The following is a 23,188-nucleotide window of genomic DNA, read 5'->3' as shown; positions in this document are numbered from 1 at the left end:
GAATCTTTTAAGACTTTGATAGCACTGTGTTTTTGATAAGAACAAGATACAGAGTACACATCATTGAATGGAAAAGCACCAGGTGTTCACTATCCTTTGGATAGCTCATGCAGGGAAACGACATGTCTTTCTGGAAATAAAGTTTGTATCAGAAATTCAAGCATATTTTGGGCCAGTGTGATTATGAAGAATCTAACCATGTACAGAAAGTTGTGGAGGGAGAGCAGGGATGCGAGAGAGGAAAAAACAAAGATGGAGCAAGATCATAGAGGAGATGAGAAAATATAGAACATAGGTAGAAAACCAGAGGAATGAGGGATGGTGGATACCAATAATGTTTCATGTGCAGGTGAAGCTAATGTCAAGTTGCTGATCAAATAGCTTGTAAGTGTGGGAAACTCTGGCAAGAATAAAGAAAACAGAATGTGGATGGCATTTTGTTATGATGAAGTGAGGCTGGGGAGGAAGTAGGAGGTGAGTTTTTAATACATAGAATGGTTCAACTTCATTTTTTTTCAGGATTGGAATTAACTGGGCATGGATCATGTGAAATCACAAATACCTTAAGCATACTGAGATTTACTAAAGTAGATTCACGTTACAGAAGTGGACTCCCCTGGTATGGACAGGTAAAAAAAAAATTTTTTTTTAACATAATCACAATTTGGGGCATGAGGTTTTTAAGAGAATGAAGTTTTAAATCACAAAATCAAAATTTATTTTAAAAAGTAATATTTCAAATAGGAAAAAAGTACAGCAGATTATAATTTAAAAAGCAAATATAATCACAAAATCCAGAAAAATAAAGCATGTTTTATTAACTTCCTAACACACCTCTGTAATACATTTGTGTAGTTCAGCTGCATACTCTTTGATTGTCTCTTTATAAACAATGATTTTGTAACATAATTTTTATGGGAAGAATTCAAACATACTCTTTCACCTAAATGGTTGAATTTTTTATTACTGGTAGTTTTTAAAGTTGTTTTCCATTTCAAAGTTTCATATAGATATCAATATTGGTAAATTGTAGAGCCAATAATTTAGTAAACTATCCATTTTCTTTCATATAAGAGATGCAAGATTTCTAGGTATTTTAAATTATCTTTTGTAGTAACTAGTTTTTGAACTAACAGTTCATGGGCAAACGTTTCAAGCTATATTTTGAATTTTATATCTGATATTTTATACTTGAATTTTAGATTTTCTTCATTTATCCTAGTATTTCATATTAAATTATCAAGAAGTTAATAAATATATAGATATAGTTTCATATGGCCATTTCAGGTAGAGAGAAGATCATGAGAAAAACTGATGACTTGAAGGGTGAGTATGACATGGTCAGAAATGTAAGATAAAAGGGAGACTGTCTAAGGCTCTAGGTATGAAACAGTTTTTCGAGAGCAAAGCACTAAAAAGCAGCCAGTGTGATGACAGCTTAGGTTAAAGACATGACCAAATTGACTGAATAATTGCAGGCAAGCAAGAACAGCTATTAAGGTCTTTTGAGATATGGTAAGAATTTTGGATTGAGAAGTGAAGAAAGAAGTTTTAAGAAAGAGAGTAACATGATCAGTTTAGCTCAGGCTGTATAGAATGGTTTAGACAAGAATGAAGCAGCAAGGAAATGCAGAAGATTAAATAGGAAGCTACTGGAAACCAGATGGGAAAAATATTGTGGTTTTAACTAGAATGGTAGCAGCAGATTTGGAGAGAAGCAGATAGAATCAATATATATTTGATGGGAGATGGGGAGAGGAGATAGCACTTGACAATAAGTTTGAGATAAGCACTGAAAGCGAGAAAATGACTCATTAAAAAAAACCCCACTCCTCAGTATTCCTGCATCAGTTATCTGATAGATGGAAGAACCATGTACTGAAAGAGAGAACACTGGGGGTGGAGAAAGTTTGGGAAGGTAGTGTAATGATCCCACTTTTTGATATTCTCAATTTGAGTGCCCATGAGATATCCAAATAGAACTATTCAAGATTTTTGAGATCTGTTGCATAACAGGATGATTATAGTCAGTAATAACATATTGTACATTTCAAAATAATAAATAAATTACAAATGTCTCATCTGAAAAGGTGGTGAGGTGATATATATGTTAGTATATTTAATCATTCCACGTTGTATACATATATAGAGACATCACATTGTACCCAGGAAATGTATGTAATTATGATTTGTGAATTTAGAATAATCATGGAAAATAAACTGCCATTTAGCTTTCAAACTAATTTTTAAAAAGAAGTATTAAAAAGAAAAATCATAGTTTAGAGTTCAGAAAACAAGTCTCATTTTCAGATTCTAAGATCTTCAGTAAATGACAGGGAGGGACCTGGAGGTAAACATGACAGAGTGGAAGATGTTATTGCCATATGACACTTTAACCAACTATGACTTTTACATCTCTAGGTTCTTCTAGTCAATGAAAACCATCAGCCGATCACCAACAAAACTGTAGATGTTCATGTGAATACTAGATACTATTTCAGTGCAACTACTGATGAGCGTGGCTTGGTGAACATTTCCATGGACACCACCAACTATGTATCACCTTTTCTCACAGTTTCAGTAAGTGGAAAGGGGCATCTGGGACCAAAAAGATAGAGATTATTGTGGCCAGGATAATTTAAAGATATTTGAGAAGCACGTGAACTCTCGGAGTTTAAAAAAAAAAAAGTGATAAAGAGTAAAATGTAAATTAAACAACATGGAGACCTAAATTATAAAAACGGAAAAGTCTGCCAGAAATCTTTTACTTGTAGGTAAACTCTGTTGACAATATGATTTAGGTTCAAGAGACATTGAATAGATCATCTTGATATTCCTTTGAAAAATTGAATATTTTTATGATTCTAATACAAGTAAGATCTTGTTTGGTTTCTTTGGCATACTACTATTTTTGTTCTGTGTTGAATATTCATATGTTCTTATGCAATTTGCAGCCATAGCGTGTTAAGAAAAAGTAATTGACCTTGTTTATGAATGAATACCATCTACTAAATCAGTACAGCATAAGCTTAAATGATCTCAAGGGGAAGCAGTTTATAGATTATGCTATATTTAAGAAAGCAGCCTTCTTATATGGCTTTTATTATATTGCTTTATGTATATACATAAAAATAAATACATATAATATACATAGTTTTATGTATTTTTGCAATCATATATATAATAGATATATATAAAACAGCTTATTTATTCTTCCATTAGGTCAAATACAAAGAGAGTAACAGTTCTTTTGATAACTGGTGGCTTGCTGAATTTCATAAGCAAGCATCTCATACCGCAAAGCATTTTTTTTCCCCAAGCAAGAGTTATATTCACCTCAAACCTACTATTGGTACTTTGACCTGTGGACAAACCCAGGAGATTCAAGTACACTATATCCTGAATAAACAGATTGTCAAGGATGAAAAAGAATTAACCTTCTACTATTTGGTAAGAATAAGAGCCACTGTAGCTCTTTCTAATTGTATAGACTCCAAAATTGCTGGGTTCCTGTCTAAGTAATGCCATTTGCAAGATAACAATAATATATTTTTTGTTGTTTTTATGCTCAAAGAGAAGTGACTTCCTAACAAATATTAATGCTTTAATTTCTCATTTACGCTCTGGTCACCACTGAAACTTTTAGAATTTTTCCTTGCAGAGTTCCAATGGCAATTTGTTGAGCAGGAGAGGAAACAGCCTAGGATAAAATGTTTTTAGTCAAAGAGAAAATTTTTTCTTAGAACTCAGTAGATAAATAAGCAAAGGCTAAGAGCCATGAACTACTTCAAAAGGAAATAAAACTTATAAACAATCTTCTGGAAAAATATTCAATTGTAATTATTTTACAAAGTTCATGACTGGTGTGATTGCAAGGAAAAGGTACATTAACAGGCAGATTATAAATTGGAGTGATACTTTTGAGGCCAATATTCCCATGAATGCCCCCAAATTTAAAATATCCAAGGCTAATAGTTAATCAAATAAGTCATTTTAAGAAGAAAAAGTTAAATATAGGGAATTCTGTATAAGAGCATTAACTATCAATAACATTTTCTTAATTCCATAAAATAATTAGAAAAATTAACAATACATTTGAATTTCCTAGATTTATTGCTTCCTAGATATATGACCTTGGATAATTTACCTAATTTCATCTGGAAAGGCAAATGTCAGTCATCTCACTTTAGTCCTGGAAATAATATTAATACCTACTTCATAGAATTATAGTGTAAATTAAACAATTAAATTAACAGTAAATTACTTAGTTCAGTTCCTGGCATATAGAGAATGCGCATACATTTAGTTTTTTTAAAAAATAGGGGCAATAATAGAGAATAGTTATGCATAGTTAATATCTGCCTTCACTATATATTGCTTTGCATAAGGTAGATGTTTGAAATGTTTGTTGAAAAAATACATAAATTTTGTTTACATATTTACATATAATATATTAGGAGTGATAAATATTAGATAAAATAGTAAAACATCATAAAATTATATATTTTTATTTAAAGTATGTAAAGACACATATATGAAGATATTGAAAAGGAAGTTTAGTGATCAAAATGACTTCTAGGTTGGGGTAATAAGGTTATGATTCACCCATATGTCATGAATGTTTTAAAGTTAGGTTAAAATGTATTCTTTTAAATAATAATGAATATATTTCCCTCTGTCTTCAGATTAAAGCAAGAGGAAAAATCTCCCAATCAGGAAGCCACGTATTATCCATTGAACAGGGAAACAGTAAGTATTTTCAAGATTTCCTTTTTCTTTCCTCCCTCATCTTGTCAAATTCTGAACAATTTAGCAATTTGGAGCGATTTTCACATTAGAAGAAACAGTCATCAACCTCTTCATCCAAAGATGAAGAAGCTGATGTAATAGGATGACATACTGGGTTCGCTTTAGCCCAATTAAAATTTTTTCTTCTTTTATATAGCATTTCTACATTTTAAATTTTATTCCTAAACTAATATATATTCATTTTATGTCTTAAATGTCTTTAGAAGGCAGAAAATAATTGAAAAATATGGAAAATAACCACAGAAAAATTTTACTTTGTGTGCTTGCATATGCATTGCCTATGACTACTGAAATAGATTACCACAAATTTATGGGCTTAAAACAACACTTCTAATTCTTTGTTTTAGTGCCTTAAAATACCACTTCTGTCTTCTAGTTCTGGAGGTCAGAAGTCTCACTAGGCTAAACTCAAGGTGTCAGGACTGGAGCTTGAGGGCGGACTGTTTCCTTGCCTTTTCCAGCTTCTAGAGACCTCTTGCATTCTTTGGCTTGTGGTTCCTTTCTCTATCTTCAAATTCAGCCACATACCATCTTCAAATCTCTCTCACCTTCCTGTCTTCCTCCTAGAAAGATCCTTGTGATTACATTGGGCCTACTTGGATAATCCAGAATAAACTTCACACCTCAAGATCCTTAATTGAATCACTTCTGCAAAGGCCCTTTTGCCATATAAAGTAACACATGCAGAAGTATTGGAAATTGAATAGCTTCAGGGGCCGTTATTCTATTTACCACAATCTTCCCATTGGCCCCAGAGATTCACATTCATCCCTCATGCAAAGTGCATTCACTCTATCCATCACCGGTAGAAGCCTCAATCCATTACAGCATTAACACAAGATTAAAAGCTCACAGTCTCATCAGCTCAAAAGTTCCAAATCTCAACATCTCAATCATCTAAATTAGGTGTTAATGAGGTCCTGGACATAATCCATCCTAGGGCAAAAAGAGTCATTAGTCCTAAGAAGTGCTGAAATCTGGCTGGGAAAACAGCGTAGTTTTAACACCTGGGAATAATCCTCTTTAGTTCATTTCTCTATCCTCTGGGCTCAAGAATCCATTCATGGAATCATTCGCCCTTTTTCATGAAGGATGCGTTTGCAGCTGAATTGCTTTATCAGACCTTGTTTCCTGCTTGCATAATTTGAGAGGTCTGACATTCTTTTATTCTGTACTCTCTCTGTCCTTTTCAGTTGAAGCTGACCATGTTTCTATTAGTACAAACTTTTCAAGAACCATGTAGGTCTCCTGTGTGTCACAGAGATTCATTCCGTTAAACAAAAAGCCTCTTCGTTGACATTTGCTGGATAATTCTATCTTCACTTTTGGCTTTTGTTGAGATGGGTAAGGGTATCTAAGAGTCATGCACTTCGAAGAGCCCTTTTTTGTGATTAAATTACTCTGACATTTTATCTGCAAATAAAATCTTTAGCAAAAGTTGGTCCAATCACATCATAGCTTTTTTTCTAGAGCACAATTTCTTGACAGTGAATGTCTTAATTTTACCGATTTTTGCAATCTAGATAAGCTGAGAAATTTCCAAATTATCAAGTCCTAGTTCATTTTTGATGACTAATTCCTCATTCAATTTATTTTTCTCCTCTCCGGTTTTGTTATAAGCAGGAAGAAGAAACCAGACTGACCCTTTAACACTTTTCTTTAAAGATTTCTCCCTAAATATCTGAATTCATTAATATTTGGTATTTCTTTTTCTTAAATATTTTGTTGAATTTACCAGTGAAGCCATCTGGACATAGAATTTTCTTCGTGAGAAGATTTTAAATACAAATTTATTTTCTTTAATGAAGTGCAATTTAAGTTTGCAACTACTTTAGTAAATTTTTGGTTGTGTATGTCATTTAAAATTTTGTCTATTTTTCTAAACTGTCTAATTTATTTACATAAAATAGTCCATAATATTCTTTTATAGTTTTAAAATATCTGAATTTCTATAGTGATAGAACCTCTTTCATTCAAGATACTTATAATTTATGTCTTCTTTTGATCAGTTTGGCTAGAAGCTTCTCAACTGTACTGATCATTTCAAACAGCTAGTTTTTTGTTTAATTGATTTTCTCTCTGGTTTTTTTTTTTATTTTTATGTCATTGGTATCCACTGATCTTTATCAGTAAAAGATTGATTTTAATTTAGTTTTCTTTTTGTACTATCTTCATGAGGATGCCGGAGTCATTGATTGAGACCTGTCTTCTTTTCCAATACAAGGGTTTAGTGTTACACATTTTCCTGTTAATAATGCTTTAGTTGCATCCCATAATATTTACACGTGATACTTTCATTTTGAATCAGTTCAAAGTATTTTCTACTTTCCTTTTTTATTTCTTCTTTGAATGATGAGTTATTCAGAAGTGTGTTATTTAGTTTCTAAATGGGAGATATTTTAGAGATCTTTCTGTTACTGATTTCTAATTTAATGACATTATGATTGTATGACTTTAATTCTTTTAAATTTATGGAGATATTTTATAGCTCAGAAAATATGGTCTATCTTGGTAAATGTTAGAATGCGTATTCTGCTGCTGTTAAGTGGAGTGTTCTCTGAATGTCATTGAGGTCAACTGGGTTAATAGTATTTCTCTATCTTAGATCATACTTTTCTTCTTTATTTCCTTGAATCACAAATATCTTTTAATTCCTGTTATCCTAGGAAGAATGCTTAACATTTCTTAAAAAGATAAGTAAAAATATATATTTTTTACAAAAGATAAGTACAGCTGGCCTATTTACCTGTTACCTGTTGTCCCCAAGTTAAATCTCATAAAGAAATAATAGACTTCTTTTTGTTTGTTTCAAATTTTGAAACAAAATTGAATATTTAGGAGCTATCACTGACTGAAGCAACTTTTATTAACAGAGCTCAAATAAATTTTCAAATAAAAATTGATTTTTAATTAGTCACCTAACTCAACTATTTACAACTTTTCCTTTAAATAGTCACATAAAGTTTAATTGAAATAATTTTTTTTTTTTTTTTCGAAATGGAATCTCGCTCTGTGGCCCAGGCTGGAGTGCAGTGGCGCCATCTCGGCTCACTGCAAGCTCTGCCTCCCAGGTTCACGCCATTCTCCTGCCTCAGCCTCCTGAGTAGTGGGGACTACAGGTGCCCGCCACCACGCCCGGCTAATTTTTTGCATTTTTAGTAGAGACGGGGTTTCACCGTGTTAGCCAGGATGGTCTTGATCTCCTGACCTTGTGATCCACCCGCCTCAGCCTCCCAAAGTGCTGGGATTACAGGCCTGAGCCACCACACCCAGCCTAAAATACCTTTTTAATTAATTATGAATTTAAGTATGATTTAAAAATATTAATGTTTGTTTGTAATTTTTTGAGCTCCAGATTAGCCTCTTAATAAATTTCCTGTAACTCTACTTCTAGATGAAAATCCTTTTTTCATAGAATTTCTCTCAGTCTTTTTGAGTCAGAAAGAGGCTTCTAAGGTCATGATAAGGATGTAATACCCACACTCTAAGACCCCACTCACCATAGGTTCTTCTTAGGTCTGTAACATCTCTTAGGTCTATATAATCTCTTACTGATTGTTTTCTTTCTGCTTGAAATAAAACACAAAATTTGAATACATTCATTCAAATATGAAACATTGACTCTAAATTTCCATTTAATCCTTGACTTTATGTTATTGGACATCGTATTGATTTTTTTAGAGCAGGTAAGGTTGTCTCTAATAACATAAGAAAAAGTTACTGCCTAACAAAGCAATATCTTCAAAGTTTGTTTCTGCAGTGGAGTTTAAATCCTGTATGGATTGAGTCCTAAGGTGGTGGGGTGGGGAGAAGAAGTGTCTCTCTAAGAAAAAATATACTTCATTTTATTTAATGACAGCTACGTAAATGGTTGTTTTGACTTTGACATTTCGGAAACTCAATGAAAAATTTAAGTACTCTAGTATAATAACCACTTTGTTGCAGCTTCCTAATAAAATTAACTCCTGAAATGTTTAACCCTGCTCCAGAATTCCACGTTCATTCGGCTTTCATCTTACTGTTTCAAATTTTGACTGTGCTGTTCCTCTGTATTTTCATGAAAGCTGCCCTCAAATCTTTTATAGATATGGGAAGGGTACAATTTTTAAAGAATAATTTTATGCTACAAAGATCAAACTTAGAACATTTATGAAAAAAATCAAGTGGAAGGTTACATAAGCACTATGTAGTTCACACAGAGGACAACCACTAAGATGAACACATAGAATTCTATTATAAAAATCAAAGGCTCACAAGGCTTTTTATGTGATTTGTGTCTGTATCCCTGCTGTATTATAAATGACCTGAAGGAAAAGACCGTGTTGCCTTCTTTATGTTGCCCTTACACACACAAGAATTATAACCAAAAGTGTCTAGAAGTTCTCTTTCTTCTCTCTTGACTGCTTTCTGAATAATATATTTCAATTTAGAAATAGAGACATGTATTAAATGTCTTTTTGCTTCTTAAGCAGAGGAAATGAACAATTAAACCTGATATAGGAAAACTGTCATTAGCTCATGTTAAGGATTAGGGAAATGTCATTTTAAGGGAAAACGTCATTAGCTCAGCATATATTTATTGAACACTACTACCTGCACAGTGGTATAAATGCAGGTCTTTTCTTACTTCAGTGTGCTCCAAATGTAAATAAAGTCCATAGTTGGAAATGCCTTTTTAAAAAATAAAATTGATAATTCTGTTGCTGGCCGGGCACGGTGGCTCAAGCCTGTAATCCCAGCACTTTGGGAGGCCGAGATGGGCGGATCACGAGGTCAGGAGATCGAGACCATCCTGGCTAACACGGTGAAACCCCGTCTCTACTAAAAAAAAAATACAAAAAACTAGCCGGGCGAGGTGGCAGCGTCTGTAGTCCCACCTACTCGGGAGGCTGAGGCAGGAGAAGGGCGTAAACCCGGGAGGCGGAGCTTGCAGTGAACCCGGCCACTGCACTCCAGCCTGGGCGACAGAGCGAGACTCCGTCTCAAAAAAAAAAAAAAAAAAAAAAAAAAAAAAAAAAAAAGATAATTCTGTTGCTAATGTATGATACTGGACTTGTTCTTCTTTTTCAATTCTCCAGTGAAAGGGGTGTTTTCCTTCTCCTTTCGAGTGGAATCAGACTCCGCTCCTCGTGCTCACCTGCTTGTTTACACTGTTTTACCTAATGGAGAAATTGTTGCAGACGCCGACAAGCTTGAGATTGAAAATTGTTTTGCCAACAAGGTGGGTTGTTTTGTTTAAGACTAGTCCTTTTATTCTTCTCCCATGGTGATGTGTGGAAAAGAAGGTAATAAGGAAGATAGCCATACGGTGCTCCTAAAACATTTCTCCCAACTACTTCTAAAGGCGGAGAGTGATGTCACACTGAGAGGTCTAGTGCTGACATCCAAAATAGGCAATCATAAACACAGTTTTTTAAAAGTCTCTTGTTTTGTTATAAAATTCATATGAATTTTAGAATCAAGTCATCTATAAACCTTTAATAGTTTTAATTTTAAAATCTTTTGTTGCTAATATTTTCGATTAAAAATGATGCCTCATAAGGCTGTGCCAATTGTACCCCATCAGACACTGGCACACTTCCATGTACCGCTACAGACACCAGTAAGTTGTCATGAGTTTAAACTCAGCTTGATAATATAGAACAGATGAGAAACAGCCTGGACACTTTAAAAATAATGGTAGCACAAAAATGTAACATAGGTTCAAATGGCATATTTTTTATTTAAGGAATGCAGAGCTGCCATGTGAAGCTCACTGAGATACGAGTATGCTTTATTCCAACAGAATTTGGTGCTGTTTATCTGATTTTCACTACTCTGGCAGCATAATCCTAACGTTAGCGATCAGATAAGAGCTGCCTACTTCAAATGCCTGTTTTCAAATAAACCTGGAAGGAATTTTTTTTTTTTTAACATGGGCTTTGTGGAGATTACAACAAAATGTGTTTATAGCAAGTGAACATTTCTGCCCTGAGACCTATATTTAGGTTATCTTGTTTTAAATATACAGTGAAATAAGAAAAATACACAGTGGATTCTGATGTAAACCTTTAATTCCACCTTACTAAAGAGTGCTATTAAACCTGGATGATGTGTCCAAGAAGCATAGTGTCTGTTCTGTTTGCATTTCTGTGTGTTTCATACCCACTGGGAAGAGACTCCTTCATGCTTCAGTACCTTTACTGTTAATGATGGGTAGTTAGTTGGTTGTTAAATCTCGGAATGGCCAAGTTATGCTCCGGCTTTCAGCACATCTTATTCGTTCTCTCTGTGGGGTCTCTTTTGGGTGGGTCAGCATCCTCTTCACACTCTGGAAATGAGAGAAGTATTATAAAACAGAATTGGCAGAAAAAGACTTTCTCCCTGGACTCCAGTCTGAAAAACACTTCTGATTTTGCAAAACCTATGACAGTCCCTGTGCAACAGTATACAACTTCACCATAGAAGCAAAAGCCCATGGACATTACACTCAATCACTTCATGTTAAATACCTTTTAAATCATCATTGATTGTAACTGAAGATCCGCTGTAAAAAATAACATGAACAAAGATTCATAAGAAGATTCAGAAGAAAGTTGACTACCACAAAAATTAGAAAAACAGTAGATCTATTAAAATTACAAATTAAGCACCCTAAAAATGAGACATCTTGGTGGGATGGTGAACAAATAAATAGTGCACTGAGGATGTGAGGAAAGATCCCAAGTCAGACATGCATCCTTGCAAAATGATACATTTAAAAATTTTTTCAATCTTCGCTGAAACAGAGAAAAATAGTTTTCTATTCAAACTTCATATACTTATTTCTTCACTTAAAAACAACAGATTTAGTGTACACATTAAATATTATGTAATAGTTGGAATCATTTGTTATACTCAACTGGATATAATTATTCCTTAAGAATAACATTGGTAATAATATAATATATGAGGTACAGATTGCTTTGAAATATGCCTTAAAGTTACATTTCATATCAGTACAACATTTTCTATTTTCTAACATGTCCACTTCTTGTTAATAGTGTTTTTAGTTTATTATAATCCTAAATTACTTGTTCTTTTGACATGGACAGTCACTAACATATTTTAATGAACTTAAATTTTCTAAAAATAACAAATATATTTCAAAGAGATTCTCCATAAGCAATGTTTTCATAGTATATTGAATTAGAAAGATGAATACTACTGCATCTTGAAGATAAATAGTCACTGATTTTTCTTATATATGTCTTCTGATAAGTGATTCCAAACTGCTGTATTAATTCAGTAGACCACAAAGCTGGATTGTCATAGTGAAATTTAGCAACCTAAGTCAGATGGTATTTAGCTAAACATATTGATATTTCATTCCAATACAAATCAGTTTTCAGTCCAAGAGTCGAGGAAGTTACCTGATGCTACTACTGTATAACTCAGATTCTACTCAAGAAATGTCTATATCAACAGAAGGAACTAATAGATTTACTTGCCAATTAATTTTTTTGGCCAGAGTAGAATCAAATCTTTGGGAAAATTCTGCACAATTTCTTGTTGTTCTTTATTCACCATTGTTTAAATTGCCTGAACCAATTAACTCTTAGGCTGTATATTAGATATTTATTTTATTAAATGGACCAATAAATCCCCAATCATGATGCGCAGTCCCACACTGCTTTAGAATTTCAGGTGACTTGAGACTGCCAACTGGAGGAGACTTTTGTTGACTGGTCTCAGGGGTGAAATGTGATTTTCACATCACCATGCAAATGACACACAGTCATCACAAAAACACTGCACAGAGATAGGTCAGTGATAGCAAGGTATGCGTCTTTCTTGTACGTGTGTTTTCAGTTCAATGCAGCGTTTTATTTCTATATGATTAAAGTCAATTGATATTTCACCAGTTATGTAAGGAATAGAAAAACCTGAGTTAACTGACATCACATTTCCAGGTTGTTCCAGAGACACTGAATTGGTAGTTGCTAGGCTGTTCATCTCTTAATCCTGCTCTAAGATGAATAAAGAGAAAGGAAGTATAGAAAAGACTACCCTCAGCCTGGAGTAGAAGGAAGGCTGGTTACTGTAATAATTATAAAAGTGTCTGCTTTAATCATATCCTCTCTACAGGTAACTTTGAGATTCTCCTCAGCTCAGAGCCTGCCAGCCTCAAACACCCACCTGAAAGTGACAGCCACGCCCCTCTCCCTCTGTGCCCTCCGTGCTGTAGACCAGAGTGTGCTGCTCCTGAAGCCGGAAGCTGAGCTCTCACCTCAATCCGTGAGTCCCATTCCAGCCTTGGAGATCATGAAATGCTCACATGATAAGATCATTTTTGGAAGTTAAAGTTCCAAAAATGTTTGCAAAAAACAAGTTCTTCAGAGTAAGAGGCATGATGTAGTTCCACAACAAGCAGAAATTGCATAAAGTACTTTACATACTTTATCTCATTGTATTCTCTGTTATATTCTCATTGAGGGAGCAATCTTGCTTGCCAAAACAATCTGTGCTATGCCTGGCACAGAATCTTTTTTTTTAACTTTTATTTTAAGTTCTGGGGCACATGTGCCAGATGTACAGGTTTGTTACATAGGTAAACATTTGCCATGGTGATTTGCTGCACAGATCAACCCATCACCTATCTAGGGGTTTTCTAGATATAGGATCATGTCATCAGTGAACAAAGATAATACGTAGGTATTAAGCCCAGCATCCATTAGCTATTCTTCTTGATGCTGTCCCTCCCCCTGCTCCTACCCCAACAGGCCCCAATGTGGGTTGTTCCATGCCATGTATTAATGTGTTCTCAGCATTCAGCTCCCACTTATAAGTGAGAACATTCAGTGTTTGATTTTCCGTTCCAGCGTTAGTTTGCTGAGGATAATGGCTTCCAGCTCCATCCATGTCCCTGCAAAGAACATGATCTCATTTTTTATGACTGCAGAGTATTCCATGGTGTATATGTACCTCATTTTCTTTATCCAGTCTATCATTGATGGGCATTTAGGTTGATTCCATGTCTTTGCTATTGTGAATAGTGCTGCAATGAACATTTATAATAGAATGATTTCTATTCCTTTGGGTATATACCCAGTAATGAGATTGCTGGATCAAATGGTATTTCTGCTTCTAGATCTTTGAGGAATCGCCACACTGTCTTCCACAGTGGTTGAACTAATTTGCATTCCCACCAACTTTGTAAAAGTGTGCCTTTTTCTCTCCAACCTCACCCCCATCTGTTGTTTCTTGACTTTTTAATAAACACCATTCTGACTGGTGTGAAATGGTGAAAGACTGTTATGATTTCAGTTCTTCTCATCACCACATAGCACTTACTCTAAACTTGATCACATAATTGGAAGTAAAACCTTCCTCAGCAAATGCAAAAGAACTGAAATAATAACAAACAGTCTCTCAGACCACAGCGCAATCAAATTAGAACTCAAGATTAAGAAACTCACTCAAAACCACACAATTACATGCAAATTGAATAATCTGCTTCTGAATGACTCCTGGGTAAATAATGAAATTAAGGCAGAAACGAAGAAGTTTTTTGATGGAGAGTTCTGTAGATATCTATCAGGTCCACTTGATCCAGAGCTGAGTTCAGGTCCTGAATATCTTTGTTAATTTTCTGTCTTGATGATCTGTCTAATATTGTCAGTGGAGTGTTAAACTCTCCCATATTATTGTGTGGGAGTCTAAGTCTCTTTGTAATTCTCTAAGAACTTGCTTTATGAAACTAGGTGCTCCTGTATTGGATGCATATATATTTAGGTAGTTAGCTCTTCTTGTTGAATTGAACCCTTTACCATTATGTAATGCCCTTGTCTTTTTTCATCTTTGTTGGTTTAAACTTTGTTTTATTAGAAACTAGGATTATGACCTCTGCTTTTTTCTGTTTTCTCTTTGTTTGGTAAATTTTCCACCACTCCTTTATTTTTAGCCTATGTGTGTCTTTGCACATGAGATGGGTCTCTTGAAAACACATACTGATAGGTCTTGACTCTATCATCTTGCCTAGCACAGAATCTTACGTACAATGGATGATTGAAACATTTTTAATGAGTGAGCAAATAAATAATAATTATTTGAGAAGGGTATTATTAATTTAATATCATGAATGAAGAAAACACAACTAGGATATATTAAAAATAGGGTTAGCGTTTCTACAGGAAAGTGAACAAAATAACAAACTGGTCGGTTAAATTGTTCCAATAATAAACATTCCCTGAGCATATGACCTATTCCACTTGAGAAATAAGGTAATAATAAGAAATTGATGATAAAAACAATGCGTTTTAAAGGAGGAATTCGATTCTAATTTCTTTTCTTTTAAATCCACTTCCTAACCCACCACTAATATAATTTCAATAAATTATGCAAAAATTTTATGCTTTTCTTAAAATCCAGACACTCACTCCCTGGTTTTAAGTGTGGACAAAAGAGAGTTTCCGTTCCATGTTGTCTTTAAAAATGTCTCTTGCAATGAAGCAATTTCAGAATAACCCTATATTTTATTGGCTTCATGGTTCACTTATTTATTTAAGAAATATTTACTGCATCTTGACTATAAGATGGACTTTGTTTTGAGACCAGGATTATTAATGATGGACAATCCAGATTTGGTCTTTTACAATTTTGATTGTAAGATATGAAAACAAATAAGCAAGCAACAAAAACATATAAATATATAATTCCAGATTTTTATAAATACTATGAAAAGAATAAACAGAGTATTGACATCAAGAATAAAGGTGCTGAGAAATTTTTGAAATAGTTGAGTAATTTTGAAAATTTTACATTGGAGAATAGTGGAGAGGACAGACCAAGTTTACAAAAAATGGAAGCTGCATGCCAAAGATTTTGAGTCAGAATGAATTTGGAGTGTACTGAAAAGGAAAAGGTAATCACCTACTATGTAACAGTGAGAGGGGAGGATGATAGAGGCTGCAGGTAGGATGAAAAACTAGGAAGATCATGGCAGGCTCTGTTTACTTGGTGTGGAGTTTGGAGTTGATAGTAAATGCAATGGTAAATCAATAAGGAAATTTACACAGGAGAGAGGACAATTGAGATGAATCTACTAAAAAGATCATATTTGCTGCTAAGAGTCTGGGAGCAAGAATGAAAGCACAAGAACAGTTACTAAGTTATTACAGTAGCACAGATGACAAGTGACAGAAGCCACATTAGAAGGTCTGCAGGTGTGTTTAATGGCCTGAACAGTGTATACCTAGCAGGTGGCCTTACACTAGGCTCTGGGCAAAACCAAAGTGGAATTGAATTATTTCTCAGTTGTCCCTTGCACCTGGATTTTTCTTAAGCTAAACTTGGTCCTAATATGGTAGACTAAAAAGAAAACTTGACACAGCCTTAATCATATGAAACGGAAAAAGGAAATGAATCAAGTATGTACAGGATTATTTTAGGTGAGGGGACTGTGAGTGGTTTTTATTTTTTCATTACGTGGCTCTGACGTCCATATTTTCTACTTTCTTTTACAAGTAGGCATTTTTTTTTCCCCTGGGAAATAGAGACTGTTTTATTTTTACTCAACCAAAATGAATTTTGAGATTTTGATCAATTCGTTTCATCACTCTATATATTACTTTCTTTTGCACAACCAAAGAATTAGAATCCATGACCTTTGATATCACTCCATGATTCTCTGTGTTGCTTTTCATGGGCATGTTGAATAAACACCATAATCTTTTAAATCGCCTGTGGGACATTATCACATTTTAAAATTTGTTTAAAAGAAAGAGATTTTCTTTGTTCTCTCAATGTTGCAGGTCTATAACTTGCTACCAGTGAAGAGTCCATTTACCTTTAGAGTTGGAGGTCCTGCGGATGAATATGATGAAAAGTGCAACATTGCAAAAGACACAACTCACAGAGGAATCACTTCCACACCAAAGCAAGTCTTGGAGGGCGATGACATTTACAGTACCTTCATGGTAATTTTTTTTCCTAAAGCGTAACAAAAATTGATTTCTACCTCTCTGTTTAGATGGAGAAACAATGGACTTCTAAGCTCTAGGATCTTTTCTCCCCTCCCTCTAACAGAATGATAACTAACAGAAAAATATTGAAATCTCAGAGACAGAGAACTTTGTGGACATACAGATGTTCACACATGAATTTCTCTACCACCTTAAACAGCAAGTGGTTTACTTTTAGGCCCCAATCCTTAACCAAATGGATCCCAAAGCTGCTTACCACCATCATATTCCCCTCTCGGGGCTCTTGGGGATTCCAATATGTGAGAAAACCAAAACAAAATATTTTCCACAATGTGTCGGACACTCTTGAAAAGGTAAGCACCTTGTTGGTGGCCACCATCTCAGTCATTTGCACAACAAACACTTGCTGAATGAGTCCAGGCGCTGTGGCTCACACCTGTAATCCTTTGGGAGGCCGAGGCAGGCAGATCACGAGGTCAGGAGATCGAGACCATCCTGGCTAACACGGTGAAACTCCATCTGTACTACAAATACAAAAGAAAATTATCCGGGCGCGATGGTGGGCGCCTGTAGTCCCAGGCACTTGAGAGACTGAGGCAGGAGAGTGGCGTGAACCCGGGAGGCAGAGCTGGCAGTGAGCCGAGATTGCAACACTGCACTCCAGCCTGGGCGACAGAGCGAAAGTCCGTCTCAGAAAAAAACAAAAAAAGCTTGTTGAATGAATACAGGATTGAATACATAAAGTGAAAAACTTTAGTCTTCACAGGTTAATAAAATTCCAGGAAAACTTAAAGTTGTCTTTCATTAAGAAAAGATTGACAAAACTTGTATTAGAAATGTCAAGATGTCTTAAAAATGTAATTATTTAGTATTAACTGAGCAGAATTATTCAGGTTGTGAAATTAAATCTTATCACTATCAAAAAGCACTAAAAACTTTCATCATACCATCAGGAAAATATGTCATTCATCTGATAGAGGCCTACAGCTTAGCTGAAAGCCATTTAAATCTCTCTCTTCTGGACCTTGTGGAATCATAAATCAGATGGTAGAAGGATGAAAAGAATACTTCTTGGTTTATTAACTAGCTGTTTAATCTCTAAACATTTATTTCTGGTTTATTTCTTTCTGTTGCGTACGCAACCCCCATTGACAACTGTGCTCAAAAGTCCCACAGTTTCCCACATACTCTGAGATAAAACAGCAAATAATATTTATCTGTGACTAATGTTGAAGAAGGGGGAAGACGGAAACGGGTGGACTGTAGACAACTGTGGGCATCTGAATGTGGGTTTTAGATGCAGACATTTGAGACAATTAAAAGAAACTGATAAAAAAGAGGAAAGGACAACAGAAATGAGTTAAGCATAGATATTCAGGAAAAGCCACATCTTCTGGTAAAACCAAAACAGAGTTTACTAAGATTGTAAAGAACAACCTCCAATATGCAAACCTTCCATTTAAAATGACAAGAAATAAGCAAAAAAATTCTCTCTGCAATAAAGCCATAAGGAGAGCTCTCTAGATGCATACATAGACACGGATATTTGTTTCATGCAGAAAAAGAAGTCTAAAATACTCAGTTTTAAGGATGCAAAAAAAAATTAAGGAGCATTAGCGTATACCAGACAATATTTAAAAATAAGAATCAGAAATAGGTTTGAATTCCCACTCCTGTTCACTCAATAGCTTAATGAACTTGACCTCCTCTGACTCTGTTTTTGTATTTATAAATAGCTGTCTTCATTATGTGTAATTTTCATGATGAGCCTATGAGCTATATGTAACATAATAGTGAAAGTACAATACAAATTCAAGCAATTACTTAGAGTCTCAAGATTGGATTGCCACTATACTTTAACAATTAATTTTTTTCAGGCCATAGGATTAGATATTTTTACCAACTCAAAAATCCATAAGCCACCTTTGTGTCTACCACGAAGATTGCGTGCCAGCATAATAGGAGGTAAGGGTGCGATTTATTTGTCTGACAAAATAGAAGAAAAATTGTGCTTTATTGGGTTGGTTTAAGGTGAAAAGCTATTTTTCTAAGTATTGGATCTTGAAACTGCAGCAACTTCTTGGTAAGTTAGCCCCAAATAATATTTTTTCCTCAAATAGAGGATTTTTAAGCAATTATTGTTATTTTCTCTTTGACATCAAAATCAACTACCTTTTTGTTTTTGCTTTTAATAGTCTTGCCATTTTAGATCTTCCTTATCCATGGTGGATTCGATACCTGAATTAGTCAGAATTAGATTAAATGGCAGTATCAAACAAACTCCCACATCTCAGTGGGTAAGCATATAATAGTTTGGTTTTTGCTCATACAAAATCTACTTGTGAGTTCAGACGCTCTCCAGAACAGCTCCGTACCAAACAGTGAGTCAGAGAGAACCAGTCTACCTTCCTCTGGTGACTCTGCCATCGCCAACGTGGCTTTCAGGGTCATACCTATGGGGAAGCAGGTTGCATGTGACTCTTAAAGCCAGGAGTAGGAATGGTTTACATCACTTCCGCCCATGTTCCTGCCCTAAATGCAAAAGAGGCTGAGAAATGGGAAGGCTCATGTGCATATTAACTGTCTCTGTCATATGTTCTTATGGAAAGTGAAGTGATTTATGTAATATTGAGCAAAAAGAGAGTAATGCAACTTTTGGCAGATACACTACCTCTGCATAGTCTCTTTGTGTGTTTCAAGTATACCTGGAAATGAGGAAAAGTTGAAAAGGGCCTAACTCAAAATTCTTTTCTACTGCCATCAGACATAGAGAAAATTTTCTCTGCGTGCTTGAATGTCTACCCAATTTACTTTGTAATAAAAAATGAGGATGGCAGTAAAAAGTGTTAAAAAAAAAAAAAAAAAAGGAATAAACACATTTTAATACAGCAGATTCATTGTCTGGGAAGGCAAGGAGTAACGTTCTAGTTGGAAACAAAGGAGTCATTAAGGATATTTCCTCCCCAGAAAAAAAAAAAAAAAATCCTGTATAGTGAAAAAAGAACACTGTTTTAAGAACAAAGGGACAATTTTTCATCACACTCCTCTCTGCTATGACTTTGTGACTTTGGAAATTTGCAGACTCACTTAACCTTTCAGAGGCTCATTTTCTTTAAATCTGAAGTCAGAATGACAACACCAAACTCACTGAGGTATTGTGATTGTAAAAGGGAAAAAAAAATCATGATTCCTTTAATGGCATGTTTGTTTAAAAAAAAGAAACTGAAAAGCATGATTAATTCACTTTCATTTCACTAAGTGTGTATTTTCTTTTTAACCCTAAGAGAAAACAGATCAATGGAAACAAAGGTATGATTTCAGAAAACCTGAAAACTCACAGTACATCATTACACTCTGACCCCAAATATTCTATAATATTCTATGCAAATTTTTCTTTTGGTATTTGTTGCTTATCCATTTTTTCCTTCTCATTTTCAGTTACATCACTTTATCTGTCATTATTTCAAAGCTAGATTACTGAAAAACCATTCTAATTTACCTTCTTTGCCTCCAGCTTTTCTTTACCTCCCTCTATCCCACATGCCCTTAAACACTGCTTTTCTCAAGTCACTTATTTCTCAAACATAGTCACTACTTCCAGAATTCATAAGATTATTGCATTTAAGGTTTTAAAAGAGCACTTCTATTATTTTATATATATCATATATGTATTTATAATTACACACATTACACACATATATAATTATCTTAAGAAAGTGATGCCCCAGAGATCAGAAGATATATTATAGAATACTATTATAATAAAGATATTTAAGATAATATTAACAATATATTAAGATTATGTATATCTTATATATACATATAGCTTCTGATCTCTGGAATATCAATTTCTTTTTTATCAAGCTAACTAACTCCCGCCTTAACAGATCTTATTTATTTGTCTTAGCCTTCATGATGTTTTATTATATATTACACCTTCTGTTTACATAATTTTGGGAAACACATCCTGAAAATAGCCATTCTACTCTAGAGGGTAAATTTTTATTATCCCTGTGAAGCACCCTTCCACCTTTGTGTATATGTTTGCACAGTCGTTTCCTGGGAATGCCTCCCCATTCTCCTCCGCCTCCCATCCATGAATGATCATCTTAGGTTCCGCTTTGGTTAAGTCTTTTCCAGCCTAACTAAAGTTGATTGTCTTTTCATTCCTGACTCCCCATTGTCTATACCACATACTCCACTGAATCCTGTTGCTTATTGTTTATATCTCCATATTAATTCAATGTTGAAACAAACAAACAAAAAATCATTCCTGAAATCATCTTGCTTATCTAATATCCATTCCTCTTGTTTGATTCTCACTGCAAACAGAAGACATGTGAACACAATTTCAGTGTAAAAGCGTATTTGATGTATTAAATTACTCTTTATCCTTCCCTTCACCAGTTGAATAATCATCCTAGAGAGAGCTACATTTGTTTTTTTTTTTTAATCAACTTTTATTTTAGATTCAGGAGGTACATGTACAGGTCATTTGTTTTTATTTATAAAGAAAAATATATTTAGCTCTAGATTCTGTTTGAAGAAAAAATAGGATTAGCTTTTCTATGGGAAAGTGAACAAAATAACAAGCTGATAGATTAAATTGTTCCAATAATAAACATTCCGTGAGCATATGACCTTATTCCACTTGAGAAATAAGGCAGCAATAAGAAATTGATTATAAAAAATGAGGTTCACACTGAGGCCTGTGTGTTGTCTTCCAGGACCAGGTCTGCGAGGCTTACCCCTAGGAGAAATAATGTGCCCAATGGTCGAAGAAGAACCTCAGATATTGCAAGTGGAAGAGATAGTCCGGAAGTACTTCCCTGAGACCTGGATCTGGGATTTGGTAGTAGTCGAGTAAGTTGTGTGTTGCCTGGAATTTAGTTTAGGAAAGGGTTTGAATCCTGCTGTATGACTGACTTTATCCTGGATTCCTGATCCTTTTAGTTCTGTTCTGCTCTTTGCTGGTAAATATTTAGGTTTATAGTTCATTTATCTCATAATTAAACAATGCTAATTTTTTTTTCTAATTTGGTCTATAGATAAATAATAGAAAGTAGGATGCTACCAGCCCTCTTAAATAAAGGAAAGGGAAGGGGAGGGGAGGGAGATTGGAAGAAACAGCAAAAGGAAGGAAAGAATGAAAGAAAAAAGGAAGAAAGAAAGGGAAGGAGGGAAGGAGGGACTAAGGGAGGTAGGGACAAAAAAAAACTTTAAGACCTTACCAGGAACACCAACCCTTAGATCAAGTTTAGCATTTACCACACTAGGTTACTGAGTTATCATGTTCTAGGATCACCCATGCTTTGTGTTAAAAAAAAAAAAAAAAAAAAAAAAAGAGAGAGAGATTTGCTCACACTCCTCTTCTCTGCTCCTTCACTAGCTCATCAGGTGTAAGGGACCTGGTGATGCAGGTCCCTGACACAATCACGGAGTGGATGGCCAGCGCATTCTGCTTGTCTGGAACCACAGGGTTTGGCCTCTCTCCTGTCGTGTCTCTTCAAGCCTTCCAGCCTTTCTTCCTGGAACTCACCCTCCCTTATTCTGTGGTGCGAGGAGAAGCCTTCACACTCAAAGCCACTGTGTTTAACTACTTGTCCATTTGCATTCGGGTAAGGGCACTTCTCTGGAAGTGAATGAGAATAGAAGATCGTCACCATTCATTACCAGGTCTCCTAGGTAACCCAGGAAATCAGAACTGCATATGACACATCCTAATTTTGGAACAGACCTGGTACTAAAAGAAAAGGTACCTGACAGGTCCAAGGTGGTAAGGTTATATTCATTCAGGCTCCTACATCTATGTATTCCTAAATTCAGACATTATGTCCACCTGGTTGCTTCATGTTTTTCACTAAACACCTCTTTCTTCTGTTGGCACAAGGCCAAATCCTAAACATTTATCCTAATTCCTGTCAGTTTTTCCATTTTCTTGTTTCAAACACCTAAACTACAAAGTGTCTGATACAGCTGGTCATGTTTGCATAGCTTCTCAGCGCCTCCAGACGGACGGACGTTGTCCCTCAGTCCACTTACCTGATGCACACAGCATCTTCCCCAGTATGCATCCTGTTCTGCGTCCCTTCATAAACTTGTGCTTGGGTGTGGGGGGACAGGTCATTGTGCAGCTAGAAGTCTCTTCCGCTTTCCTGGCTGTCCCAACAGAGAAGAATGAAGAATCTCACTGTGTCTGTAGAAATGGGCGGAAAACCGTGTCCTGGACTGTGACTCCAAAGTCACTGGGTGAGTAGTAACGCTATTAGCAAATTCCATTTCGTGTGCTCAGATGATTTTTTTTCTGCACTGACCCCAATACATACTTTTTCTCCTCCTTTAATACTAATCAAGAGGAAGACAACCACTAGATACACTGGGGAAACTGAAAAAGAAGAAACCGTTCAATATAAAATCACCATTTAACTCTTAAGAAC

The 23,188-nt window shown here is 35.1% G+C and overlaps 1 protein-coding gene and 1 long non-coding RNA gene across 3 annotated transcripts in view; one reads left to right on the top strand and one right to left on the bottom strand.

The window, feature by feature from the left end:
* LOC105499887 (pregnancy zone protein-like) overlaps nucleotides 1–23,188 on the top strand; it is a 49,889-nt gene that overhangs the window by 11,759 nt on the left and 14,942 nt on the right. Inside the window, exons 10-20 of the mRNA XM_011772738.3 lie at nucleotides 520–629; nucleotides 2,422–2,580; nucleotides 3,223–3,450; nucleotides 4,686–4,749; nucleotides 9,888–10,030; nucleotides 12,916–13,065; nucleotides 16,581–16,745; nucleotides 18,629–18,716; nucleotides 21,479–21,614; nucleotides 22,141–22,369; nucleotides 22,874–23,000. Of these exons, the coding sequence (XP_011771040.2) occupies nucleotides 520–629; nucleotides 2,422–2,580; nucleotides 3,223–3,450; nucleotides 4,686–4,749; nucleotides 9,888–10,030; nucleotides 12,916–13,065; nucleotides 16,581–16,745; nucleotides 18,629–18,716; nucleotides 21,479–21,614; nucleotides 22,141–22,369; nucleotides 22,874–23,000 (1,599 nt within the window). The remainder of the gene's footprint in view (nucleotides 1–519; nucleotides 630–2,421; nucleotides 2,581–3,222; nucleotides 3,451–4,685; nucleotides 4,750–9,887; nucleotides 10,031–12,915; nucleotides 13,066–16,580; nucleotides 16,746–18,628; nucleotides 18,717–21,478; nucleotides 21,615–22,140; nucleotides 22,370–22,873; nucleotides 23,001–23,188) is intronic.
* LOC105499886 (uncharacterized) lies at nucleotides 3,444–22,917 on the bottom strand. Of its 2 annotated transcripts, none has more exons than XR_011609379.1 (4): nucleotides 22,794–22,917; nucleotides 10,987–11,119; nucleotides 8,310–8,378; nucleotides 3,444–5,372 (listed from the first exon to the last, which is right to left on the bottom strand). It is a non-coding gene; the product is annotated as an uncharacterized lncRNA (long non-coding RNA). The 2 variants fall into 2 exon arrangements; XR_003013802.2 differs by having other exon boundaries at nucleotides 8,310–8,375.

This window comes from Macaca nemestrina, chromosome 10, assembly GCF_043159975.1.
Source record: "Macaca nemestrina isolate mMacNem1 chromosome 10, mMacNem.hap1, whole genome shotgun sequence".
Lineage (NCBI taxonomy): Eukaryota > Metazoa > Chordata > Mammalia > Primates > Cercopithecidae > Macaca > Macaca nemestrina.
This window is presented reverse-complemented; position numbering and strand designations above follow the sequence as displayed.